Genomic DNA, 11651 nt, shown 5'->3' with positions numbered 1-11651 from the left:
AGTGCAATGCATTGTGGGAGAAAGACACAAAGGCAGAGGGTTTTTTTTCTCTCACGGATTTAATATAAGATTTATCACAAAGTGGATCAGTGAAATCTAAATGTGATTCTCGTTAAAAATCTGCCACGGAATATTTACACACTTTCTTTTTGAGTTGTTGCAACATCAAACCTAAACCCTCAGACACAGAAGAAGAAACACTAAAGAGCTGAACAGAAATAAACGAAATAAGTGCTAAAACGATTCTAACACAAACACGAGTTACTCGTCTGAGAGAGACTGACTGCAGCTGACTTCCAACCTGGAAATGTGCAGAAATGTCTCTTTATTTGACTTTAAACATTTGTATTTGTTACGCCTTCAAACACATGAAGAAAGGCAAATGAACATAAGAAGTTATGGAGGAATAAGAGACAAAAGGAAACAAAGATTTCTGCTAATATAATAAAAAATAATGACCAGGTGTTTTATCATTGGAAGCAGTAAAGAAAGTATCTGTAAATAGAAACGAGCAGCTTTAAGGTCAGAAACAGCTGTCACAGGCTTTGGCGGTCTCTACGCTCGGCGGGTGAAGTGCTGCGAGTCCCTGAACTCCAGGTAGAGGCTGAACAGCAGGTGCAGAGACTGGATCCTGCTGCTGTAGACGGGGATGTCCAGCAGGCCGCAGACCAGGTCGGCGTACTGGGCCAGGCCGCAGTTGAGGCGGGCGGGCGGCAGCTGCAGGCGGCCCAGCAGCTCCTCCAGCTCGGCCGGCCACTCCTGCATCAGGCTGTCGATGTCGGGCATGGCCCGGCCGTACTGGACGCTGGCCGGCGGCTTGGAGCGGTGCAGGGCGCTGATGCTCTCCACCCAGCTGTCCACCGCCCGGGGGTTGCTCTGAGGACTGGCGACGCTCGTCACCTTCTTCAGCTGGAGGAGAGAGACGGGGTTTTATTAAAAACATGAACGCTCTGTGTCTTAAAAGAGCTGTTTAAACATGGCGGCCGTGAGGGTGAGACCCAGCTGGGTGACCACCAGCAGTACCTCGGTGGCTCCGTGCTGTTTGGTTTCCTCTGACAGCCACAGCGACAGCACCGTGGGGTCCGACTGTTTCACGCTGGGCTCGTCCAGAACCAGCAGACCCAGATTGTCCGGTTTACCGTCCGGCCTGGGCACCTGAACGCCACACAGGTAAAGGTACTTTATCGTCACATACATGTTTGAAATTCATCCTCTGCACTTAACTCATCGCTCTGCGTGTTTGTACACCTCATACACTCAATCAGTGCCAGAGCAGGCGCTCTGCGTTTGGAAGATGCTTTTAGCAACAAAAGACTCAGAACTGTGAGTTTCTGCTAATATGAAAGTTACAGATCGCTGGCGCTATAATCTTTGATTTGACTGACAGGATTCAGTGGTTGCCTAGCAACATTAAAGAACCGCAGCGCTTTGCTCTTTTCTAAATTCAACCAAAAGCCATTGCTGTGCGCCTCGCGTTTTCAAACCCGCAGGGCGCTTTCTGTGTGATCGGGGCCTGAGGCTGTCTGTGTCGTCTCATAGCGGTTGGCGTCACGCCACCTGCTGCATTAAACAGTGTCCACCCAAAGTGATTCACAACTTTAGTCCATCTAGTTATTTTTAAATTATTTGTTTTCTATTTTTGTGACTATAGCAGAATTCTCCCGACCCCCCAGGTTAAGAACCGCTGCTTTAGAGGTTAACTGATAACGTAATGTTGACGGATCGAAAAAGGCGGAACTCGGGAATGCAGAAGTGCAGCTCCGGACGGTCCGTGCGGTTCTCCCTGTTGTGCACAGACAGCTGTTTAATGAGTGACTGCGGCTGCTGCTGAACTTTAACATGATCGATAAAATCAAAGTCACGTTAATGACTTTCACCTGCACACTCTACTCTGCTCACCTGCCGTTCACTGGTCTTGTGCCGAGTTGTGCTTGATTCATTACATTCTTTTCACGTTTATTTACAGCGTTATATGTTCTTTAAATCATAACAGGCTGTAGATTAACTTATTGGGAGGAAACTGGCAGTTCTATGTAAACGCTGAGCACCCCCATATCATATATAAAGTGGTACGGTCCTCGTTTCTTAACGGCTCTGCGAAGCTTCGACTGTGAGATCAGGCTCCTCCTATCGAAGCATCGAGTCTTCGAGTATTTGGAGTCAGCCCTAGTTATGTGACAGACGGACACATGAACGAACACTGTCTTTAGTTCCTGTGAGTTAAAATAAAGACGGACGCCTGCGGAGCTACCTGAGCGCGCCCTGTTTCTGCAGCCAGGGTGCGTTCGTACCTTCAGGAAGGCGTCGATGTCTCCGACCGCCGGGATGAAGTCCGGGATGAAGGGCTTCAGGCTGTGCTCCAGCTCCACGGACTGAGGGCTGTAGCTGAGGGCACACATGACGGAGGACGTCACCGAGTCTGTCAGCGACTAAACATGCGAGCTAAAGTAAAACCCCCGTGCACCAGGTGGAAAATACATTTTGATTGGAGACACATTCACCCTGTTTTCCACTTCATACCCAGAAAACGACCCCAACTACCCTGAGATCCAGCCTGACCTGGATAACAGCGAAGCACTTCAGACAGTACGTCAGCATCCTCACCGTGTGATGTACTGGAACAGCTCTTTGATCTCGGTGCTGACGGGCAGGTTGGCGTAGTCGGCGGGGTCGTACGCCCCCTCTGGAGCCTCGCTGGGCTCGTCATCATCGTCAGAGTCCTCTTCATCAGAGTCCTCCTCCTCTTCCTCCTCCTCCTCCTCCTCCTCCCCCTCGTGTGGACTGAGCCCAGGCAGCCCGCCGGTGGGCTGGATGGCCCTCAGGGGCTTGTGGTCGTCATCGAACTCGTCACTGCCGCTGTTGGCCGACATCAGGCCACGCCCCTTTCTGTTCCTCCTGGACTAAAGGACAGAAGTCAGTGATGTCAGAGGAGGCCGGCTCAAACAAACCCGATCCATAAACCTGATCCATAAACCTGATCCATAAACATGATCCATACTGTAGATACTTTAACCACACGAGGACACTTGTGTACTTTTACTGCAGCTACTTTAACCACACGAGGACACTTGTGTACTTTTACTGCAGCTACTTTAACCACACGAGGACACTTGTGTACTTTTACTGCAGTTACTTTAACCACACGAGGACACTTGTGTACTTTTACTGCTGCTACTTTAACCACACGAGACACTTGTGTACTTTTACTGCAGCTACTTTAACCACACGAGAACACTTGTGTACTTTTACTGCTGCTACTTTAACCACACGAGAACACTTGTGTACTTTTACTGCTGCTACTTTAACCACACGAGGACACTTGTGTACTTTTACTGCTGCTACTTTTAACCACACGAGAACACTTGTGTACTTTTACTGCTGCTACTTTAACCACACGAGAACACTTGTGTACTTTTACTAATGAAGTACTTCTTGCAGGTATTTCTGATGAATACACAGTATAATCTCAGGCACACAGCAGCAGGACCCTGCGGCCGGGGCCAGCCTGGAGGCGGGCAGAAGAGCCGTGGATGTTCCCGGTGAGGGCCGGAGTCGCTACCTGTCGCTGGCTGCGGGGAGTCGGGCTGCAGACGCTCGCCACCTCCTCGGAGTCGGCCACCTCCAGGCTCTCGTCGTACGGCTGGTTCTTCAGCAGTCTGGCGTCTTTGTCCCGGTCAGCCCGCTCCATGGGACGCTACCGGACCACCCGGGCACACATTTACCTCCCGGTTAGACCCGCTTAAACCGTGTGACTGGCCGACTGTGTTAACCGTTAGTCAGCCGTTAGTCAGCCGTTTACTTTAACTACTCCGGATAGCATTAGCCACCTAGCATCAAGCCGAGACACCGGAGGTTTCAAACCGGTCGAGACAACATACCCGCGGTGTAAACCGGGTGTAACCGAATAATCTGACTCTCTTTATGCGTTTTAAATGTTTTAAATGTCCCTCTAACGGAGTGTATCTGCGTCAAAGTGCCGTTAGCGACGGCAGCTAGCAGCTAGCTACCGAGGTGGACGTTCTGTATCCTGGCAACAGGCCACGCAGTGCATCACGGGACGTCTTACGTAAGTTGGTATCTATGGTGGTGCATTAGTGCCCCCCTCAGGATTTATTTTCATTTCATTTTCATAAAGACACCTGTCCACCCCATACAATCAGGAAGAATCCAACTACTAACATGGCCAAGACCAAAGAGCTGTCCAAAGACACTAGAGACAAAACTGTCCACCTCCACAAGGCTGGAAAGGGCTACGGGGAAATTGCCAAGCAGCTTGGTGAAAAAAGGTCCACTGTTGGAGCAATCATTAGAAAATGGAAGAAGCTAAACATGACTGTCAGTCTCCCTCGGACTGGGGCTGCATGCAAGATCTCACCTCGTGGGGTCTCAATGATCCTAAGAAAGGTGAGAAATCAGACCAGAACTACACGGGAGGAGCTGGTCAATGACCTGAAAAGAGCTGGGACCACCGTTTCCAAGGTTACTGTTGGTAATACACTAAGACGTCATGGTTTGAAATCACGCATGGCGCGGAAGGTTCCCCTGCTTAAACCAGCACATGTCAAGACCCGTCTTCAGTTTGCCAATGACCATTTGGATGATCCAGAGGAGTCATGGGAGAAAGTCATGTGGTCAGATGAGACCAAAATAGAACTTTTTGGTCATAATTCCACTAACCGTGTTTAGAGGAAGAAGAATGATGAGTACCATCCCAAGAACACCATCCCTACAGTGAAGCATGGGGGTGGTAGCATCATGCTTTGGGGGTGTTTTTCTGCACATGGGACAGGGCGACTGCACTGTATTAAGGAGAGGATGACCGGGGCCATGTATTGCCAGATTTTGGGGAACAACCTCCTTCCCTCAGTTAGAGCATTGAAGATGGGTCGAGGCCGGGTCTTCCAACATGACAATGACCCGAAGCACACAGCCAGGATAACCAAGGAGTGGCTCTGTAAGAAGCATATCAAGGTTCTGGCGTGGCCTAGCCAGTCTCCAGACCTGAACCCAATAGAGAATCTTTGGAGGGAGCTCAAACTCCATGTTTCTCAGCGACAGCCCAGAAACCTGACTGATCTAGAGAAGATCTGTGTGGAGGAGTGGGCCAAAATCCCTCCTGCAGTGCAAACCTGGTGAAAAACTACAGGAAACGTTTGACCTCTGTAATTGCAAACAAAGGCTACTGTACCAAATATTAACATTGATTTTCTCAGGTGTTCAAATACTTATTTGCAGCTGTATCATACAAAGAAATAGTTAAAAAATCATACATTGTGATTTCTGGATATATTTTTTTTAGATTATGTCTCTCACAGTGGACGTGCACCTACGATGACAATTCTAAGTGGGAGAACTTGCAAAATAGCAGGGTGTTCAAATACTTATTTTCCTCACTGTATGTCAGAGGTCACACACCTCTGGAGCAACTACGGGTTAAGGGTCTTGCTCAGGGACACATTGGTGGATGTGTCACAGTGGGGAATTGAACCCGGATCTCTCACACCAAAGGCGTCTTATGCACTGCGCCATGACCACCCCACTATACAGTATATACAATTTACAATAAGAATATGAACAGCTCTGATATAGAGAATGGTGAATAAATAATAGGTGTTAGACAGTAAACAGGTGGCTGATTAGAGACAGAGTTACTGGGTTATTGCACAGGAATTGTTCCTGACACTGTGAGGCAGAGTCAGCTGTTCATCAGAGTGATGGCTTGTGGAAAGAAACTGTTCCTGAGTCTGTTGGTTTTGGCGTACAGCGCTCTGTAGCGCCTACCAGAGGGGAGGAGCTGGAACAGGTTGAGTCCGGGGTGAGATGGATCTGCACCGATGATCTTTTCTGCAGTCCTGACTGTCCGTTGTAGTCTGCTCCTGTCCTTTTTGGTGACAAATCCAAACCAGGCAGTGATGAAGGTGCAGCGGACAGACTGGATGATGGTTGTGTAGAACTGGATCAGCTGCTCCTTAGGCAGGTTGAGCTTCCTGAGCTGACGCAGGAAGTACATCCTCTGCTGGGCCTTCTTCATGATGGTGTCATGGTGTGTTGGGCTCCCACTTCAGGTCCTGGGATATAGTGGATCCCAGAAACCTGAAGGATTCCACAGCAGACTCAGGGCTGTTGAGTATGGTGATGGGGAGCAGAGTGGGGGGCTCCTCCTGTTGCTAAGGGAGCTGTAAACAGGAACTTTATAAGTTGGAGGCAGCAGCTCAGGAGCCTTAACAGAGGTCCCCGGGCCCCCCTTGTTTTTGTAGCTGTTCTGTGATGGGCTGTGATTTCTACAATTTATGGTGTGACAAAATAAATAAAAGGCTGTTACATCTGTTATTATTTATACACACGTGTAGAGGCTGCATGTAGATTTATACAGGAAGTGAGTGAGAAGGTTAAATAAGATCACGACAGTCTTGATGCTCTGTCCATATTCTCGAGCTCACAGGAAGGTTTTCTCTCCTGAGAAGGTCAGAAAGAGAGGAGGGGGTGCAGAAGCAGACCAGACACCAAACCAAGCTTCAGTATTAGTGGACGTGTGTCACTAGATCTGGTCGATTCGGTTCCCGGATCGAATGTTGGCACAAAACTTCACGTTCTTCCTACGACATTAATTAAACCTGGTGTACCAAGTAATGCACTTTTGATTCTACACTGCAAAGTTTTATCATTTGTTTCTTTAATAAACAGTTCAGATGAGACTTACAAAGATGAAGATAAACACACCAGCATACAAACATATAAAACACAGACACAATAAAATAAAGCTTTGCCAGGGGAAGCTTAGAGGCTATTAGAAAAAGAAAGACGAGCACATGTTGACAGTTTTAACCACCTTTTTGTTGTTGGAGCCAGAAATCAAATTAATTTAAAGCACAACCTCATGGACAAAAAGAACAACATTAGTTTTTTAAAATTATTTATGAATGTGGAATTTTGCCAACTAATAAATTTATAATAAAGTAAATATTTTCTTTACTTTCACTTCTATTAAATGAAAACACCACATTCTCCCACAATAAAGTCTTTATAAACACGGTCAGTGATGAATCTGCCAAAATGTTCTGGTGTGTAAACCGAACCAGGAGAGCTGCAAACAGTTTCTGGATGGTCTTCACAGAAACAACAGTTTGTACTGACGTCTCTTTTAAAGTGAACCATGTAATGATCAGCAGGGTGAACTACTTTGATCTCTGATCAGCTGATGACGTCATCATAGTCATCATCCAATCCCTCCTCAACCTGGGTCGGCGGGATCATCACCATGGAGACGGGCAGGTCATTTCCTAAAGTCAGAGCAGGTTAGAAAAAAAAAAAAGAAAAAAGAGCTTCTGTTAGAGACAACTCAATGATCAACACCAGACAGAGACTGATGATTGATTGATTGATTGATTGATTGATTGTGAGGTCAGTGAATGAGTCAGAGTGTTACCTGTGGGCCTGCGTCGATGTAAACACACCATGAGGACAGTGGAGATGCAGTACGGACAGAACACCACCAGGTGGCAGACCAGTCTGAACACAAGCTGGAGGGGGACTGAGGCCGGGGGCGGGGCTACAGAGGTGGGCGGGTCTGTGGTTGTAGGTTTAACTGTAGAGAGAATCCACCTGGTCAGGTGAATCTCTAGATTTTGTTTTCCTCTTTATTTACAATTGTACAAAATCTTGTCAGGAAGTTATTTGCATTCTTCAAAACCATACAAACATAAAAGAGCAGCAAGGCTCCAGTAAAAATAATAACTATACTAGTGATAGCAAACTTTCATGTTAGGTCAACTTAGGACACGAAAAAATACAACATTTAAATAAAATAGATAATTATGAAATTATAATGAAGGCACATTATTTCCAGTCATTCAACAGTTCTTGTTCAGCTCTTCCTTCTGTGTCACCTGATCTTTACTATGTCATACATTGTAGTTTTGAGAGTCTTGAGTCATGAGTTACAAAACAAAAACTATCTAAAGTTTACACACAGCTTCATCAACACTAACTCCACAGTCTGATCTTACCAGTGACAGTGATGTTGATGGTGTTACTGGTTGCTCCCTCTCTGGACTCACACCAGTAAACTCCACTGTCCAATGGGAAGATGTAGCTGATGTTACAGGAAGAACCAGCTGATCTTCCCCAGTCAGCTCCACACTGAGTCCTGGTTCCTCTGGTTGTGTTCCTCCTCAGCGTCCATCCAGCAGAGCTGTCGTCCTCCTCACAGCTCAGAGAGACAAACTCTTCTTCAAACAGCTGAGAGCTGCTGGGACTCACAGTCAGAGAGGCTGGAGGGTTGACATGACACACTGATGATCTTTAGCATGTTTGTCCAAACTAAATAACCCTTTAAGTGCAACAAAGGAGAAACCCTGAAACCAAAACCTGAACCTGAAGCAGCCTCTGTGATGGTTTCATAACAGCTCGTTCCTTCATTTGCAGACAGTAAAGACTCAAAGATGTTTCATGTTGTAAATCACAGCCTCAGGTTTAAATATGTTCTCTGAGTTCTCGAGCAGTGGAAACATGTTTATGTCTCAAAATCCACTTCAGAAACTTCATGAACCAACGCTGCATCCTAAAACTTACATTCAGGCAGCGCTGATGTGAAACAGAGAAACAAAAAAGCTGCAGGGTCACATTTTCATCAACGTGATGAAGAAACACTTTTCATCGTCAGCGTGTCTCATTTGTGTTTCTCTGCATGATCTGCGAGTGGCAGCTGCAGCAGGTTGAACTTGTTTTTCAGCAGCTCTCAGTAAAGGTTCAGTAAAGATGGTGGTTTCATTAAAGAGTAACTTCACTTCAGGCTGAAAGGCTTTGTTTGACTCTCCTCTCTACCCAGCATCACTATATTCATCTTTATAGCAACAGAATCTTGATCCGGCCCAGATGTGAGGAACCCAGGAGGAACTGAGTCCTGAAAAGTGAGTCTGCTGGGATGAAAAGCCTCTCAGGTCCTGTTATTAAGAGACTGACTGATCTGTGAATGTAGAAACATCTTCACTGATCATCCTGATTTCCCAGCTGTGTCCTCAACACTGACTTTTCTGTCAGGGTTTGTGAGACAGTGAGTTTCAGACGCTGGCAGAAGGAGTTCACTCACCTTGGTTTGTTGTGCAGCCAGCAGTGAGGTCAGAACTAAAGAGAAATCACACTCAGGTTGGTTTGAGGTTTTACTGCAGACACAACAACTGTACACATCAGAGAAGATGGAGACCCTGATCCTCACTGAACACTCAGTATCTTCCAGCTTTAACATCACTGTGTGTTTGAGTCTTTGTCACCTGCATCAGGTTTAAGAACACATGTTCTACAGAACTTATTCATCTCTACATGGTGGAAATTAGCTCTCAACGTGAAATGTTAGGTTAAATAACTAATACAGATTCTGTGAGAACTACTTGCTCAATAGAAAAGCATGAAATGCAACGTAAATCTAGAAGAAACAGATCTGCCTTGTCCAACTAAAAACAAGCTGCTGATTACTGCATTATTCAATAATATTTTTATATTCTGATTTGTCACCAGCCACATGCATTTTGTTTCCCTTCATATAAAAAGACATTTCCACCATAAATTGGTGCAGAAAATGTCTCTCGAATGCAGGAAATTAAGAGTTTAATGATCAAAATCTTGTGGGGGGGGAAGGACCCCCAGACCCCCCAATCAAAAAGCCTATTTCAACAATGAATATTTCTTCAAAATAGCTTTGGAGTATCTTGTTGTCTTGTCCTTTATTTAAGGTGAGCCTGTTATCAATGGTTTTTATTCAGATTTGTTTTATTGATAGACTGAATATAGTTACGGAGGTCCGGACCTCGGTGACCTCACAGCTGGTTACGGCCGTGCCTTTTTAAAGTAGCAGCCTACTGCCATAGTGATCGACGGCTGTGATGCTGCTAGGTGGTTTATTAGAGGCTGGTCCTGTTTGTATGTCCGTGCATTAGCAGGGCGGCCGTGGTGGAGTTTACAGAGGACCGTTCTGGTCGGCCGGTCTGGATGAAAGTCCGTCCCTGGAAGCCAGTTACATTGAGTTAGTACGTCTGGACATCCTGGACGACTGGTCCTCTTAGATAACTTTTAAAGTGTCCAACACTGCAGCTCACTCCAGGAAACTCACATTAACCCTTTAACATCCAGCTTAAAACCGGTTTCACTTCCTGCTCTTAAAGGTTGTATCAGAGTGAAGTGAGAACATTTTCTGAACAAACTGTTAAACAATGATCTTCTTTCCTGTTTGCTCGTCACATTTCTCTGTAATCTCAGTAATTCTGACTCTCTCTGTCCTTTATTGTTTGTTTTGGCCTCACTGATCAATAAACTCTTCTGTCTTTGTTTTTATAATGTTTGAAGTTTTCCAGCCAGTTTGATCCTGTATCTCACCTTCATTCTTCTCCAGCTCAGCTCACCTGCTAACTGTGTAGTTACTGAAATGTGAACAGAACAGATCGTACTTACAGATCGGCCAGTGAAGAGATGTTTGTTCCATCGTACCACTTGGTGATGTGAGATCACACTTTGTGTTTTTTCTCTCTGAGCAGTTCAAACCACAGTTTCCTGTTTCTACTTTACTGTCCGGTTTCCTCTGCTGCAGGCCCAAAATGGCAGCGTGCCGGCCATGTGGCGGGTGAGTGTATCAGTACAGTGATTAGTTCAAGGAAAGCAGTGAGATCATACCAGAGATGCTCACAAGTCTTTGAGCTGGAGTCCAAGTCAAGTCTCAAGTCTCTCGTGGTTATTACGAATGTTTATCACCTGCTGCGTTCAATCCAGGTTGCTAATAGCATAGCTATAAGGAATTCTGTAACTGTAACCTGTTTACAGAGCACAACCATGTAACGTGCAATGCAATTATTGACGGCTTATTAAATACTGTAAGTCAACACATCCCCCAGACTCTTAAACCCAGTGTAGCGTTAACTAAATAAAAATGGGACTTGCATAATCAAAAATAAACCTGTATCCTGTTTTTAACTTACAGAGCACAACCATGTAGCCTAATGTACAATGCGTCTACAATTAATGACAGCTTATAAACTACTGTAAGTCAACACACTCCCTAGACTCTCAAACCCAGTGTAAGTTATAACTAAATAAAACTGGTCAACAATAAAGCTTTAACCTGTTTTTATCTTATAGAGCACAATCTGTGCAATGCAGTTAATAACAGCTTATAAACTAAGTCAACACTTCCTCCTGACTCTCAAACCAATAAACTGTTACAGAGCACAACCATAATGTGCAATGCAAACACTGTCAACACATCACCAGACATCACCAGACTCTCAAACCAGTGTAAAGTTATAACTAAATAAAACTGTAAAGTTACATGATCAACAATAACCTGTGACCAGAGAACAACCTGTGCAATGCGTTTTCTGTTGAAAATACAGTCTGAAATAATTTGTATCCCACTAGAACTTTTGCTAGGAAAAGAAACTTCTCCATATTCACCCCTGTTTTTAGTCATGGTGTGAAGTATACACAAAATTAAATACTTGATGGCAGGCCATCATCTGTGCATTAAGGAGGGGGAAATATTTTGGCAGACTGCATGTCCAGCCTGGTAGGAGGCTACTGTTATGGCTTTTTGTGTGTGAAAAGTTCTGTTTAAATGCAATGCATTATTAATTTATATGATAATAATTCACCCTTTAAGGAGGGGG

General features: G+C 45.3%; 2 protein-coding genes across 2 annotated transcripts in view; one reads left to right on the top strand and one right to left on the bottom strand.

Annotated features, from left to right (window-relative positions):
- The window catches only part of LOC119912601 (zinc finger protein 2-like), a 746717-nt gene that overhangs the window by 103675 nt on the left and 631391 nt on the right, over nt 1–11651 (top strand). The gene's annotated exons all lie outside the window — the stretch shown is intronic.
- On the bottom strand, nt 48–4008 carry ift46 (intraflagellar transport 46 homolog (Chlamydomonas)). The gene is made up of 5 exons (XM_038731952.1): nt 3560–4008; nt 2605–2900; nt 2292–2385; nt 1024–1155; nt 48–909 (listed from the first exon to the last, which is right to left on the bottom strand). The coding sequence occupies exons 1-5, from the start codon at nt 3686–3688 to the stop codon at nt 556–558; spliced, it is 1005 nt and encodes a 334-aa protein (XP_038587880.1). The 5' UTR covers nt 3689–4008; the 3' UTR covers nt 48–555.

The sequence above is a fragment of the Micropterus salmoides genome, unplaced genomic scaffold (genome assembly GCF_014851395.1).
Source record: "Micropterus salmoides isolate LMB-PRFRI ecotype aquatic unplaced genomic scaffold, ASM1485139v1 Ms_hic_scaffold_2, whole genome shotgun sequence".
Classification (NCBI taxonomy): Eukaryota; Metazoa; Chordata; class Actinopteri; order Centrarchiformes; family Centrarchidae; genus Micropterus; species Micropterus salmoides.
The sequence above is the reverse complement of the archived record's forward strand: the minus strand, read 5'-3'. Positions and strand labels throughout refer to the sequence as shown.

What these genes read in the sequence shown, in the direction of transcription:
- ift46 (XM_038731952.1), bottom strand. Translation starts at nt 3,688, where the DNA reads ATGGAGCGGGCTGACCGGGACAAAGACGCCAGACTGCTGAAGAACCAG. An exon ending in CTCCCCGCAGCCAGCGACAG is followed by an intron (nt 2,901 to 3,559) that starts GTAGCGACTCCG and finishes TCTGTCCTTTAG; the next exon opens with TCCAGGAGGAACAGAAAGGG. An exon ending in AACAGCACGGAGCCACCGAG is followed by an intron (nt 910 to 1,023) that starts GTACTGCTGGTG and finishes TCTCTCCTCCAG; the next exon opens with CTGAAGAAGGTGACGAGCGT.